A 14,227-nucleotide genomic window follows, 5' to 3' on the forward strand; every position below is an offset into this window, starting at 1 on the left:
GAATGTGATGATATCCAGCGCCCTCCTTACTGCGTCACGAGCGGCATCACCCTCTGTACTACGCCCGTATTACCTGGATCCCAAGCTGATGGTATAACATCGTTGTATCTGCAGAAATATTTAATTAAAAGTAACATATTTCCCAGCTACCCCCATGTGTTCCCTGCATACGTAGCTGTGTCCTGTTAATAATAATAGAGAACTAGGGCTACAGAGAAAGAATATGTTTGATTTATTTACTAAAGGTTCTTTATCACACCCCCAATGACAGCAGTACCGCTATGTATCACTGGGTGGCAGCAGAGTACCTGCGGCCTTCTATAGCCCAACAGCACACACTCTGGTCTGTCCCCTCAGGATGTCCTGCGGAATTGGTACGCTCGACTTCCAGACATCATGATGAATGTGGACGCACTGGTGAGCAACGCCGAGCGCTGTGCCGAGGCCTTCCGGGGAGGTGAGCATAGCAATAATAACTCTATATAAATACATCCATGGAGTTTAGGAACAGACGTCTCTCCTGTTCCGCAGGGGACACGCGGCTCCTCGGGAGCTGTCTCTCTACATATTGGCAGCAGAAGAAGCGGATGGCGCCTGGCTGTGAGCCGCTGGCGGTACGGAGGATAATGGACACGTTAGAGCCACATGTTTACGGACAGAGTCTGGCCGGGGCTGGCGGAGGCGGCTTCCTGTATATACTGACCAAGGAGCCGGAGCAGAGAGACGTCATACAGACGCTGCTGGAGAACACACAGGTATTACACATGTCCCAGACATGGACGGGTGGTGGGGGAACGTATGTGGCCCCATCTGCAGAATCCTCGTGACTTGTAGGTGTCAGAATAACCCAACTTCCTGATTACCACAACTGTTCCCAAACAGGGAAATCCTGAAACGGGTACAGTTGTACATATTGAGAACATATGATGAGTTTTGTGGCTCCAGGGATTAGAACGTTAGTAGAACTCGGCTATACCCCGATGTCTGTCCTGTGCCCACTGACCCCCAGCATGGAGCAGGGTACTGACCTGTGCTGTATTTCAGGGACTGGAGCGATGCAGCGTACACACGGTGCAGGTGGACACAGAGACCTTCGCTGTGCGCCAGGAATCAGGTGGTGATGAAGACGTGTGAGCGTTGGGTCGTGCTGGAGACCGGCCCCGGTATATAAAGATATAGGGGTACAGGGGTGATTGTTCTGTATCTCACTGTGACAGGTTTCTCTTCTTACTAATATGTAGACTATGGAAACACATCAGGGCACCAGTGTCAGGTTGTACCGGTGGATCCCCCTTGGACTTATAGCCCCCGTGGCCCAGGTGGTGGAACAGATTACATTGTGTATTTTTGTACAGAAATGTTACTTTATTTTGCTCCAGTGTGAAGTTTTGATACCCCCTCAGGAAAGTGCCCCGAGGGATACGTTGTATGATCAAGAAATGATTCCAAAATCTGTAAAATAAAGTGTGATCTCTGGGTACTAATCACAGTGTCCCCTGATCTGATTTACAAGTCTGAGTGCTAGCTCTTCAGCCATAGAGCCAGACGTAATCCTATCTCTGCCAGAGAGAAGTTGATACAGGACCCCTGTCCATGGCGGTATACACCGCTATCTGGCCATCTACAGCCGCAAGCGTTTGATGTCCTCACTGCGGAAGTCTATACGTAGTGCCAGCACCTGGCGGACCTCAGCGGGAGTCAGGCGCCAGGTCAGTGGTCCGGAGTTAGGACCCCAGTAATCCAGGATCTCCGTCACCTGTGGTGGGAGGCAGAGTGTGAGCAGCGTGGATAAGAGACATAACCCCCCCCCCTCCCCAAACCACACAACCGCTGCTAGAATCTCACCCTCTCCAGGTTCAGGATTGTGGCCATTTGGGAGAGTCGAGCAAACTTGTCCCGGATGGTCCATGTCGTCATCGTAGTGAGATAAGCAATAAGAGAGCGCAGTTCCTTGTCAAACTGCAGCCCCCCAAGCTGTGAGGAGAGACAGAGACATGGAACATTCATTTCTTGCCAAGCACCAGAGTTCTGGGAGATGGTACCAGGTTATATGTCCCAAACTGAGATTGTGTGTGTGCAGATCCCCTGTGTCTCTACAAGAGTCCTGTACAGCAGTCACTGTCACCCAGTGATATCTCTTCCTCTATACACTCAGTTATCCTGGATCACACTACCTGACTATAGACATTACTATCAGATAATTAGTATAATACATCCACCTATTGTGTCTCTACAAGAGTCCTGTACAGCAGTCACTGTCACCTGGTGATATCTCTTCCTCTATACACTCAGTTATCCTGGATCACACTACATAGACTATAGACATTACTATCAGATAATTAGTATAATACATCCACCTATTGTGTCTCTACAAGAGCCCTGTACAGCAGTCACTGTCACCCAGTGATATCTCTTCCTCTATACACTCAGTTATCCTGGATCACACTACCTAGACTATAGACATTACTATCAGATACTTAGTATAATACAACCACCTATTGTGTCTCTACAAGAGTCCTGTACAGCAGTCACTGTCACCCAGTGATATATCTTCCTCTATACACTCAGTTATCCTGGATCACACTACCTAGACTATAGACATTACTATCAGATACTTAGTATAATACAACCACCTATTGTGTCTCTACAAGAGTCCTGTACAGCAGTCACTGTCACCTGGTGATATCTCTTCCTCTATACACTCAGTTATCCTGGATCACACTACCTAGACTATAGACATTACTATCAGATAATTAGTATAATACAACCACCTATTGTGTCTCTACAAGAGCCCTGTACAGCAGTCACTGTCACCTGGTGATATCTCTTCCTCTATACACTCAGTTATCCTGGATCACACTACCTAGACTATAGACATTACTATCAGATACTTAGTATAATACAACCACCTATTGTGTCTCTACAAGAGTCCTGTACAGCAGTCACTGTCACCTGGTGATATCTCTTCCTCTATACACTCAGTTATCCTGGATCACACTACCTAGACTATAGACATTACTATCAGATAATTAGTATAATACATCCACCTATTGTGTCTCTACAAGAGCCCTGTACAGCAGTCACTGTCACCCAGTGATATCTCTTCCTCTATACACTCAGTTATCCTGGATCACACTACCTGACTATAGACATTACTATCAGATAATTAGTATAATACAACCACCTATTGTGTCTCTACAAGAGTCCTGTACAGCAGTCACTGTCACCTGGTGATATCTCTTCCTCTATACACTCAGTTATCCTGGATCACACTACCTAGACTATAGACATTACTATCAGATAATTAGTATAATACATCCACCTATTGTGTCTCTACAAGAGCCCTGTACAGCAGTCACTGTCACCTGGTGATATCTCTTCCTCTATACACTCAGTTATCCTGGATCACACTACCTGACTATAGATATTACTATCAGATAATTAGTATAATACATCCACCTATTGTGTCTCTACAAGAGTCCTGTACAGCAGTCACTGTCACCTGGTGATATCTCTTCCTCTATACACTCAGTTATCCTGGATCACACTACGTAGACTATAGACATTACTATCAGATAATTAGTATAATACATCCACCTATTGTGTCTCTACAAGAGTCCTGTACAGCAGTCACTGTCACCCAGTGATATCTCTTCCTCTATACACTCAGTTATCCTGGATCACACTACCTGACTATAGACATTACTATCAGATAATTAGTATAATACAGCCACCTATTGTGTCTCTACAAGAGTCCTGTACAGCAGTCACTGTCACCCAGTGATATCTCTTCCTCTATACACTAAGTTATCCTGGATCACACTACCTAGACTATAGACATTACTATCAGCTAATTAGTATAATACAACCACCTAGTGTGTCTCTACAAGAGTCCTGTACATCAGTCACTGTCACCTGGTGATATCTCTTCCTCTATACACTCAGTTATCCTGGATCACACTACCTAGACTATATACATTACTATCAGATAATTAGTATAATACAGCCACCTATTGTGTCTCTACAAGAGTCCTGTACAGCAGTCACTGTCACCTGGTGATATCTCTTCCTCTATACACTCAGTTATCCTGGATCACACTACGTAGACTATAGATATTACTATCAGATAATTAGTATAATACAGCCACCTATTCCCGACCATGGCCTTATCTGTGTGGAGTTTGTATGTTCTCCCCGTGTCTGTGTGGGTTTCCTCCGGGTGCTCCGGTTTCCTCCCACACTCCAAACACATACTAGTAGGTTAATTGGCTGCTATCAAAATTGACCCTAGTCTCTCTCTGTCTGTGTTAGGGAATTTAGACTGTAAGCTCCAATGGGACAGGGACTGATGTGAGTGAGTTCTCTGTACAGCGCTGCGGAATCAGTGGTGCTAATATATATATATATATAAATAAATAAATGGTGATGATGATATTACAGTATCTTCCTGTCTATGTATAATGATGCCCTCTAGTGGCCGGAGTGGAATCTTACCCTGCTGAATGTGGACTTTAAAACCACTTTCTCCAGCTCGATGGCTATAAGACTGGTCAGCAAACTGGTGAGATTCTCATAGATGACAGAGGACAGCCCGGCCTGCAGGGGAGACAGATAGTCGGGTACAAACATGTTATAGCACCATAGAGACACAGATACGTCTGTACGGTCCACACTCACCTTAAACTCGGCCATCAGCTGCTCCAGGTTGACTATAAACTGCTGCACCCAGGGGTCATTGGCTTCACAGTCATTAAACTCCTCCTAATACAAAGAACAGGATGAGGAACTAATAACGTTGTATGAAGGACAGAGACCTCTCCGACCGCCCCTCACCTCCTCAATGTTGTGTGACACGGACAGGAAGAGGTTAATCCATGGCTTGACTTGAGGCTTGATGGCCGTGTTGTTCAGCTCCCCCAGACCTTCCTGTCCCCGGAGAAACAAGACAGTGTCACTGCCCCCAGACTCACTAACCCCCTCCCATCCCCCACGCAGATAGTCCGGGGCTCACCTGCAGGAGATCACGGAACTTGTTGGAGACAAACCCCATGTCCGAGAGGCAGCTGTCAATCTTGGCCTTGGCCTGGTCTCCGACGAAGTCCTGATTAAACAGCTTTCTGCAGTCGTTCTAGGACAAACACACAACATATATATATATATATATATATATATATATATATATATATATATATATATATATATATATATACTGAGCTATAGGGAACTGTAATCCCTTAGTAGCAAAAGACTTTGTAAACTAGAACACGAAACCTTTGAAAATAAGAAACAAAAAATAGAAAGAGAGAAATGGGATTACAACAAGAGACCTCACGTACTACAACACCGAGAGGGCTGATCCATGTGCTATACTAATATACAGGACCCTCTCTCCAGGAATAAGAGGTATTAACGGATATATAATCAGTCTTCTGCATACAGCCCTATAACAATGTCCGCTCTCCCTCCAGCTGACTCACGGCCAACGCTGGGGAAGGGGGGACGGGGACACATTTCTCAGACATGCCGCTATAGTCTGATCCCCCCGTTACAATGAACCTCTTACCTCCAAATTTTTCTTCAGCGTCATGATGTTCTCACTACAAGCCTCCACGTTATTGAGACAGACCTGAAAGGGGAAGATGGTAGAAGTAGGACCAGCCGGTTCTCCTCCCTCCCCCGCCCTCGGTCAGCCTCTCACCAGGAAGGAGGTCTTGGCCTCATCGTTGCTCTCGATGCCCTTGGTGTCGAACTTGCCCTGTTGGAGGCTGCTGTGCATGATGCTGACGGCGCTGCTCACTCCGCGCTGGATGTCCTGGAAGGTGGTGGCCGGGAATCCCATCCGCAGCTTGTTACACAGAACCTCCCTGCGGCGACACAGCGCAGACTCGTTACAATCATTATTCTGAGAGGGAAACTGCATCTGGCAGCATCACTGACGGGACAATAACATCATTGTGTAATATCGGTGTTACAGACGCGGGATGGGCTCATTCCGCACTGACGACTTACTATTGTCCAATCACATCACCCCCCGACCAGCCCTGGATCACCTGAAGTCTGAATCCATCATGGTCGTTGAGAGGTTGATCATAGCGCAGAGACAGTCGATGCTGGAGCTGGACAGCGCTCGCCCAATACATTTCTTGGCTATGTAGAACACGTCGTCCACCACACTGGAGGTCAGCTGCCCCCGCTCACAGGCGTCCATGGCCACTGCCTGTTCAGGAGAGAATGGTACAAGCAGTTCATCTTACTCTCAGCGTCCCCCGGTACCACCACCTCGTCACTCCCAGCGTCCCCCGGTACCACCGCCTCGTCACTCCCAGCGTCCCCCGGTACCACCGCCTCGTCACTCCCAGCGTCCCCCGGTACCACCGCCTCGTCACTCCCAGCGTCCCCCGGTACCACCGCCTCGTCACTCCCAGCGTCCCCCGGTACCACCGCCTCGTCACTCCCAGCGTCCCCCGGTACCACCACCTCGTCACTCCCAGCGCCCCCCGGTACCGCCGCCTCCTCACTCCCAGCGCCCCCCGGTACCGCCGCCTCCTCACTCCCAGCGTCCCCCGGTACCGCCGCCTCCTCACTCCCAGCGTCCCCCGGTACCGCCGCCTCCTCACTCCCAGCGTCCCCCGGTACCGCCGCCTCCTCACTCCCAGCGTCCCCCGGTACCGCCGCCTCGTCACTCCCAGCGTCCCCCGGTACCACTGCCTCATTATATGGTCTATATGTATCCCGTTCCCACTCTTACTGTGACAGTTATCCAGCAGCCAGACTCCTAGTGTATTCTGCACCCCGTTACCTTGTTGACCGACTCCCTCATGTAATATTCCTCCATGGTGATATAGTACCCGATCACTTCCTGCATGGAGCGGCTCAGCAGACAGTGTTTCAGCAGCTTGTCCAGACTCTGCTGATGTTCTGAAAGAGAGGAATGGTTTTATATATGTCACCCTCGCCCCGGGCCCTTCCTACGGGGGTCGCCCTTGGCCCCGGGCCCTTCCTACGGGGGTCGCCCTTGCTACAGGGGTCACCTTCGCCCCGGTCTGGGGTTACTCCCAGGGCATTAAGGGAAGTATATACCTTGTTTCACCTCTTCTGTCACCATAGAGTCGCCAACCTCGAAGTCCGATGTCACACGGCGCTTGATAAACCGGAGGTAAAGCTCGGTACGAGCACTCATCAAGGACACTTCAGCCAGGATTGGGTCCAGGTCCCTATAGTACAGATCCGGGAGTTATTGCTCTGTTACAGTCACTATTACAGACACCAGGTGTGAGTCTTAGGACAGCACTACTTGCTGCACTCGCATGTCACCCGAATTCCAGTACAGTCATTTTATTCAGATTATTAGTGTGCTCTTCAGATTGGTGTAATGTATTGGACTGATCTACAGACGATCACCGCTTCCATCCTAGGCCGATATCACAATTTTGGCCGTTCTGTATATCCCTATAGTGTTGCGGAGCGCGCTCGGGCACGGTGTTGCGGAGCGCGCCTGTGTACGGTGTTGCGGAGCTCGTCTGTGTACGGTGTTTGCGGAGGGCGCATGTGTACGGTGTTGCGGAGCGCGCCTGTGTACGGTGTTGCGGAGCGCGTCTGTGTACGGTGTTGCGGAGGGCGCCTGTGTACGGTGTTGCGGAGCGCGCCTGTGTACGGTGTTTGCGGAGCGCGCCTGTGTACGGTGTTTGCGGAGCGCGCCTGTGTACGGTGTTGCGGAGCGCGCCTGTGTACGGTGTTGCGGAGCGCGCCTGTGTACGGTGTTGCGGAGCGCGCCTGTGTACGGTGTTGCGGAGCGCGCCTGTGTACGGTGTTGCGGAGCTCGTCTGTGTACGGTGTTTGCGGAGGGCGCATGTGTACGGTGTTGCGGAGCGCGCCTGTGTACGGTGGTGCGGAGCGCGCCTGTGTACGGTGTTGCGGAGCGCGTCTGTGTACGGTGTTGCGGAGCGCGTCTGTGTACGGTGGTGCGGAGCGCGCCTGTGTACACGTCCAGGTGTGTGAATAGTAACACACTCACCTGGGCTCCATCTTGTCCATGGATGAAGCTTTGATCATACTGCTCTGTACCTGCTGAAACTGCAAGGAAAGAGGTCACAGCCTGTATTATACATAAGACGGCACCTCGCACCTCACTGCCTGTATTATACATCAGACGGCACCTCGCATCCTGTATTATACATCAGACGACACCTCGCACCTCACTGCCTGTATTATACATCAGACGGCACCTCACAGCCTGTATTACACATCAGACGGCACCTCACAGCCTGTATTACACATCAGACGGCACCTCACATCCTGTATTACACATCAGACGGCACCTCACATCCTGTATTACACATCAGACGGCACCTCACATCCTGTATTACACATCAGACGGCACCTCACAGCCTGTATTACACATCAGACGGCACCTCACAGCCTGTATTACACATCAGACGGCACCTCACAGCCTGTATTACACATCAGACGGCACCTCACAGCCTGTATTACACATCAGACGGCACCTCACATCCTGTATTACACATCAGACGGCACCTCACATCCTGTATTACACATCAGACGGCACCTCACATCCTGTATTACACATCAGACGGCACCTCACAGCCTGTATTACACATCAGACGGCACCTCACAGCCTGTATTACACATCAGACGGCACCTCACATCCTGTATTACACATCAGACGGCACCTCACATCCTGTATTACACATCAGACGGCACCTCACATCCTGTATTACACATCAGACGGCACCTCACAGCCTGTATTACACATCAGACGGCACCTCACAGCCTGTATTATACATCAGACGGCACCTCACAGCCTGTATTACACATCAGACGGCACCTCACAGCCTGTATTACACATCAGATGGCACCTCGCACCTCAGTCTGTATTATACATCAGACGACACCTCACATCCTGTATTACACATCAGACGGCACCTCGCACCTCATTCCACACGCCCTCACCTTCCTCTGGTAATCTCTCTGCTGCATAAACCTGTCCACCACTCTTTCCACCTGCCGGTCGCACTCAGCCTGGAGGTGTTTAATGAGCATGTACAGTCTCCCGGGCCCATAATAAGTCTCCAGGATAGGCTGATGGGTCTCCACTATACGAGCGATACCTGAAAAACAGGGACAGTGATCCCCGGGACTGGGATAATGAAGCTCATCAGAGTATATAATACTATTCTCCTGGAGGCTCCTCTCTGCGCCTCGGAGTCTATAGGATATTCTGTGTATAGGAGACTCACCTTCAAACAGCAGAGTGAGAGCGTCTGCGAATAGGAGGGAGGCTCTGCGCTCGTTGCCCTCTGATCCCAGAGCCAGCGTTAGGTTCTCCTCCGCTTTATTAGCTACCTGTGGAATAGAGACCAGAATCAGCTGCTGTGTGACCATAAGAGATCAGACGTCTTATGGTGGCAGAGAGCGTCAATCACTGGCAGCTCAGAGACATGGGGAGATTGCACCCTAGTCCAGGGGGGCAGGTGGAGACACGTGGACGGAACACAGTAACCGGATGGGGGGAGAGGCTGGTCAGAGACACCGGGACGGCGCACTGTATTGGGGGGTAGGTCAGACACGGGCACAGCACACTGTAGCTGGGGGGTAGCTCAGACACGGGCACAGCGCACTGTAGCTGGGGGGGTAGGTCAGACACGGGCACAGCGCACTGTAGTTGGGGGGATAGGTTAGACACGGGCACAGCGTACTGTAGCTGGGGGGTAGCTCAGACGCGGGTACAGCGCACTGTAGCTGGGGGGGTAGGTCAGACACGGGCACAGCGCACTGTAGCTGGGGGGCAGGTCAGACACGGGCACAGTGCACTGTAGCTGGGGGGCAGGTCAGACACGGGCACAGCGCACTGTAGCTGGGGGGCAGGTCAGACACGGGCACAGCGCACTGTAGCTGGGAGGGTAGGTCAGACACGGGCACAGCGCACTGTAGCTGGGGGGTAGGTCAGACACGGGCACAGCGCACTGTAGCTGGGGGGGTAGGTCAGACACGGGCACAGCGCACTGTAGCTGGGGGGGTAGGTCAGACACGGGGACAGCGCACTGTAGCTGGGGGTAGGTCAGACACGGGCACAGCGCACTGTAGCTGGGGGTAGGTCAGACACGGGCACAGCGCACTGTAGCTGGGAGGGTAGGTCAGACACGGGCACAGCGCACTGTAGCTGGGGGGTAGGTCAGACACGGGCACAGCGCACTGTAGCTGGGGGGTAGGTCAGACACGGGCACAGCGCACTGTAGCTGGGGGGGTAGGTCAGACACGGGGACAGCGCACTGTAGCTGGGGGTAGGTCAGACACGGGCACAGCGCACTGTAGCTGGGGGGTAGGTCAGACACGGGGACAGCGCACTGTAGCTGGGGGGGGGGGCAGGTGGAGACACGGGGACAGCGCACTGTAGCTGGGGGGGTAGGTCAGACACGGGCACAGCGCACTGTAGCTGGGGGGGTAGGTCAGACACGGGGACAGCGCACTGTAGCTGGGGGTAGGTCAGACACGGGCACAGCGCACTGTAGCTGGGAGGGTAGGTCAGACACGGGCACAGTGCACTGTAGCTGGGGGGTAGGTCAGACACGGGCACAGCGCACTGTAGCTGGGGGGTAGGTCAGACACGGGCACAGCGCACTGTTGCTGGGGGGCAGGTGGAGACATGGGGACAGCACACTGTAGCTGGGGGGTAGGTCAGACACGGGCACAGCGCACTGTAGCTGGGGGGTAGGTCAGACACGGGGACAGCGCACTGTAGCTGGGGGGGGGCAGGTGGAGACACGGGGACAGCGCACTGTAGCTGGGGGGGTAGGTTAGACACGGGCACAGCGCACTGTAGCTGGGGGGTAGGTCAGACACGGGCACAGCACACTGTTGCTGGGGGGCAGGTGGAGACACGGGGACAGCACACTGTAGCTGGGGGGGTAGGTCAGACACGGGCACAGCGCACTGTAGCTGGGGGGGTAGGTCAGACATGGGCACAGCGCACTGTAGCTGGGGGCAGGTCAGACACGGGCACAGCGCACTGTTGCTGGGGGGTAGGTCAGACAAGGGCACAGCACACTGTTGCTGGGGGGCAGGTGGAGACACGGGGACAGCACACTGTAGCTGGGGGGGTAGGTTAGACACGGGCACAGCACACTGTAGCTGGGGGGTAGGTCAGACACGGGCACAGCACACTGTTGCTGGGGGGCAGGTGGAGACACGGGGACAGCACACTGTAGCTGGGGGGGTAGGTCAGACACGGGCACAGCACACTGTAGCTGGGGGGTAGGTCAGACACGGGCACAGCGCACTGTAGCTGGGGGGGTAGGTCAGACACGGGCACAGCGCACTGTAGCTGGGGGCAGGTCAGACACGGGCACAGCGCACTGTTGCTGGGGGGTAGGTCAGACACGGGCACAGCACACTGTTGCTGGGGGGCAGGTGGAGACACGGGGACAGCACACTGTAGCTGGGGGGGTAGGTTAGACACGGGCACAGCACACTGTAGCTGGGGTGTTGGGGTGGGCACAGGTCGGACACACAGGGATGGCACACTCTAGTCTAGAGCGCAGGTCAGAGACAAGGAGAAGGTGTCACCTGGCGGCACAGGTACGCAGAGAACTTGCTGATCCCCTCTTCATGTAGCCCGAGCAGAGGGAATATCTTGAAGAAGCGCTCCACCTGCGGCAGGTCTCCGGCTTTAGTGGCCGCATCAAACTTCTCACTGACCAGCACCTTCAGCTGCTTCTCGGCCTCCTGCAGGTGCTGCAGATTGGCATCGATCATACTGCCTAGAACCCAATACACGAACGTGTTACAGCTGAGAGACGCTGCGCCCACACACCCACCCAGGCCAGGGAGTCTCTGAACGGTACATGCAGCATCAACACACGGGACACGCCTACTGTATATGCTTTGTCTATCTCTACATGTACGTGGCTGTAACTCTGACTACATGCATGTGGATCATTATTACATAGTCAGTGTAGAGGGCAACAGCAGCTCCTGTCTGTCACGATCTGCCTACAGCTTATGCATTACATGCTGCTTTGCATGGCAGCTCCTGCCTTTTTGTCTTTATCATTGTATTTGTATTGGCAGTACCTCCATTCACCAGAGGTGCTGCTATTGTGCCTTATTGTGTGCATTAGGGGTTAACCTTCATGTTCCAATTATCCCATGCCCCTGGGTGTGGTTTTCCCTTTATATACCCTGTCACTCCCAGCACACATGGCTGGTTATTGTTGTCCTATTCTGATGTCATATCCTGTGGTACCTGTGGATTCTTCCTCCTGCCTTGCTCCTCTGGTTTATGCTGCCTGGAATCTGTTCATACCCCTGCTTCCCTGCATTAGCTGTGTACCTGCTTGTTTCTGGACATTTATATTATTTCCTGCATCAGCCTGCACCTGGTAATTACCACTACTCCTGACTACCTGTTATTTATACTTGTCTGCAAATAAACACAGAGTGTTTTCACCATATTCGTGACTCCTAGCTGTACTTCTGTTTGTAACCGTGACACTGTCTCCCTCAAAGAATAACAACATCCATGTAGAATGACATCCATGTCGAGATGTACTGTGTATGTATTATGTGTCTGATGAAGGAGAGTAGAGGAGCGTTTCCAGCCTATGTCCTAAGCCTCACGTGAGTATTGTCTCCCTGATAATGGAGATAGACACTGACATAGGAGACACACGTCACCTTCTTTCCCCTGCCTGCTGAGCTCAATGACGGATTTATCCAGAGAAAGGTATCTGTGGATATGTGCTGCCGCCTGCTCGTACTCCTCATTCCTCAACGACGTCTGCACCCCGTCCATGCAGAACTTAAGATCCAGAATGTCATCTGCTCGTTGTATGGCCTGATAGAGCCGGCTCTAGAGAAACAGACACGTCTGATGATCAGTAACCGCTGAACCTGTAATTTATCAGACATAAGTTGCATCTGTCTATTGGTATTACTCGGATGACATTTCTATGTTGACTACTGCAGGAAAGAAGATTCCTATTTGATTCTTGAAGGGAAATACATGATTTAATTACATTTATATTGAAAATGTGACTTTCACATTACTACATCGTTACTGAGCATCTACATAAAGGTGAAACCTTTAGAAATAAAGAGTATATTTTGTAGATAAAAGTGTCAGATTCCTCCTCCGCTCACATAATATAGGTGAGATAACCAGGGGATATCAGAGACGTACCTTGGCAAGGTCCAGCTGTCTGACTTTACTGCTGACATTCTCAGCCAGATTACAGGTAAACGTTATCATCCCGGACAGCTGCTGGGCATCTCCTTCTATCAGCTGCAGGTTTGGCCTAAAGGAAGACAGGCAGTGGGTGAGGAGACAGCCATAAGTATATTATAATGTATAATATGGACCCCCCAGCCCCCCACCTGGCTGCCGGTTCTATCACTGCACATTTCTATGTATACAAACCCCATTCGCTGCAAGGCCACCATCTTGCTTTCCACGGCCCCCTGTTGTCCGAGTAGTGTGTCCAGTTCTGCTTCCACCTGTTTCTGTAAGACAGAGAATATGAAGTATAAGATCCCTCTGCCGCTTTCTTCATCTACCTCCATCTCGAGCGCCACCTGACCACGCAGAATAAATAACTTAATGATCACCAATTTGCCGTTCACGTCCCCCCATGTACACTGGGAAGGGGACTATACACAGGACAATATAATATAAACAGGATGATAAATCTCAGGTATAACACTGGTGGTTACTGATATTAGGTATCAGAGTGATGGGTATTATGGGGGGGGGGAGGGGGTCTCCTATGTGTCATTATTACACTGACCACAGATTTCTGAAGCGGGGGAGGGGCTGCACCTGATTATAAAGTGTACCCTCACGTCTCAGAGTACCTCCCTTCAGCAGTTCTGGCTTGTTGTGTTATTCAGCCACTAGGGGCGCTGTTCCACTGATCTGAATGCATAAGCTCTGCCTTTACCTCAGCTGAGGTAACAACATGGCGGCCCCCATGGACATATCCGTAATGACAACCCCCAGCCCTCATCCCCGGTCACCTCCTCGGCACACAGCCGCTCATAGGCCTCCTCCAGCTCCCGCAGGTCGGTGAGGGAGCGGATCTTCTCCATACTCAGCGCTGAGCACCGGTCTCCCTGGTAATTGGGTGAGCTGGCCATGTTGACATTCTGCGTCACTTCCGGCTCCTCGCGTTACGTCACATCCGGCTCCGCGCGGACACGTCCTCCCTGCGGC

General features: G+C 51.8%; 2 protein-coding genes across 2 annotated transcripts in view; one reads left to right on the forward strand and one right to left on the reverse strand.

Moving 5' to 3' along the window:
• FCSK (fucose kinase) overlaps positions 1-1,484 on the forward strand; it is an 18,406-nt gene extending 16,922 nt beyond the window's left edge. Inside the window, 3 exon segments of the mRNA XM_075189407.1 lie at positions 358-457; positions 532-755; positions 1,045-1,484. Of these exon segments, the coding sequence (XP_075045508.1) occupies positions 358-457; positions 532-755; positions 1,045-1,134 (414 nt within the window). The 3' untranslated portion in view covers positions 1,135-1,484.
• On the reverse strand, positions 210-14,192 carry COG4 (component of oligomeric golgi complex 4). The gene is made up of 19 exons (XM_075189408.1): positions 14,032-14,192; positions 13,436-13,518; positions 13,199-13,313; positions 12,694-12,868; positions 11,584-11,777; positions 9,258-9,363; positions 8,971-9,128; positions 8,015-8,073; positions 7,081-7,214; positions 6,800-6,918; positions 6,051-6,217; positions 5,699-5,864; positions 5,564-5,626; positions 5,012-5,128; positions 4,834-4,926; positions 4,678-4,761; positions 4,495-4,596; positions 1,846-1,974; positions 210-1,756 (listed from the first exon to the last, which is right to left on the reverse strand). Exons 1-19 carry the CDS (start codon positions 14,149-14,151, stop codon positions 1,622-1,624), a joined length of 2,319 nt encoding a protein of 772 aa, XP_075045509.1. The 5' UTR covers positions 14,152-14,192; the 3' UTR covers positions 210-1,621.
• Positions 14,193-14,227: the final 35 nt, after the last annotated feature.

Source organism: Mixophyes fleayi, chromosome 10 (genome assembly GCF_038048845.1).
Source record: "Mixophyes fleayi isolate aMixFle1 chromosome 10, aMixFle1.hap1, whole genome shotgun sequence".
NCBI classification, from domain to species: Eukaryota; Metazoa; Chordata; class Amphibia; order Anura; family Limnodynastidae; genus Mixophyes; species Mixophyes fleayi.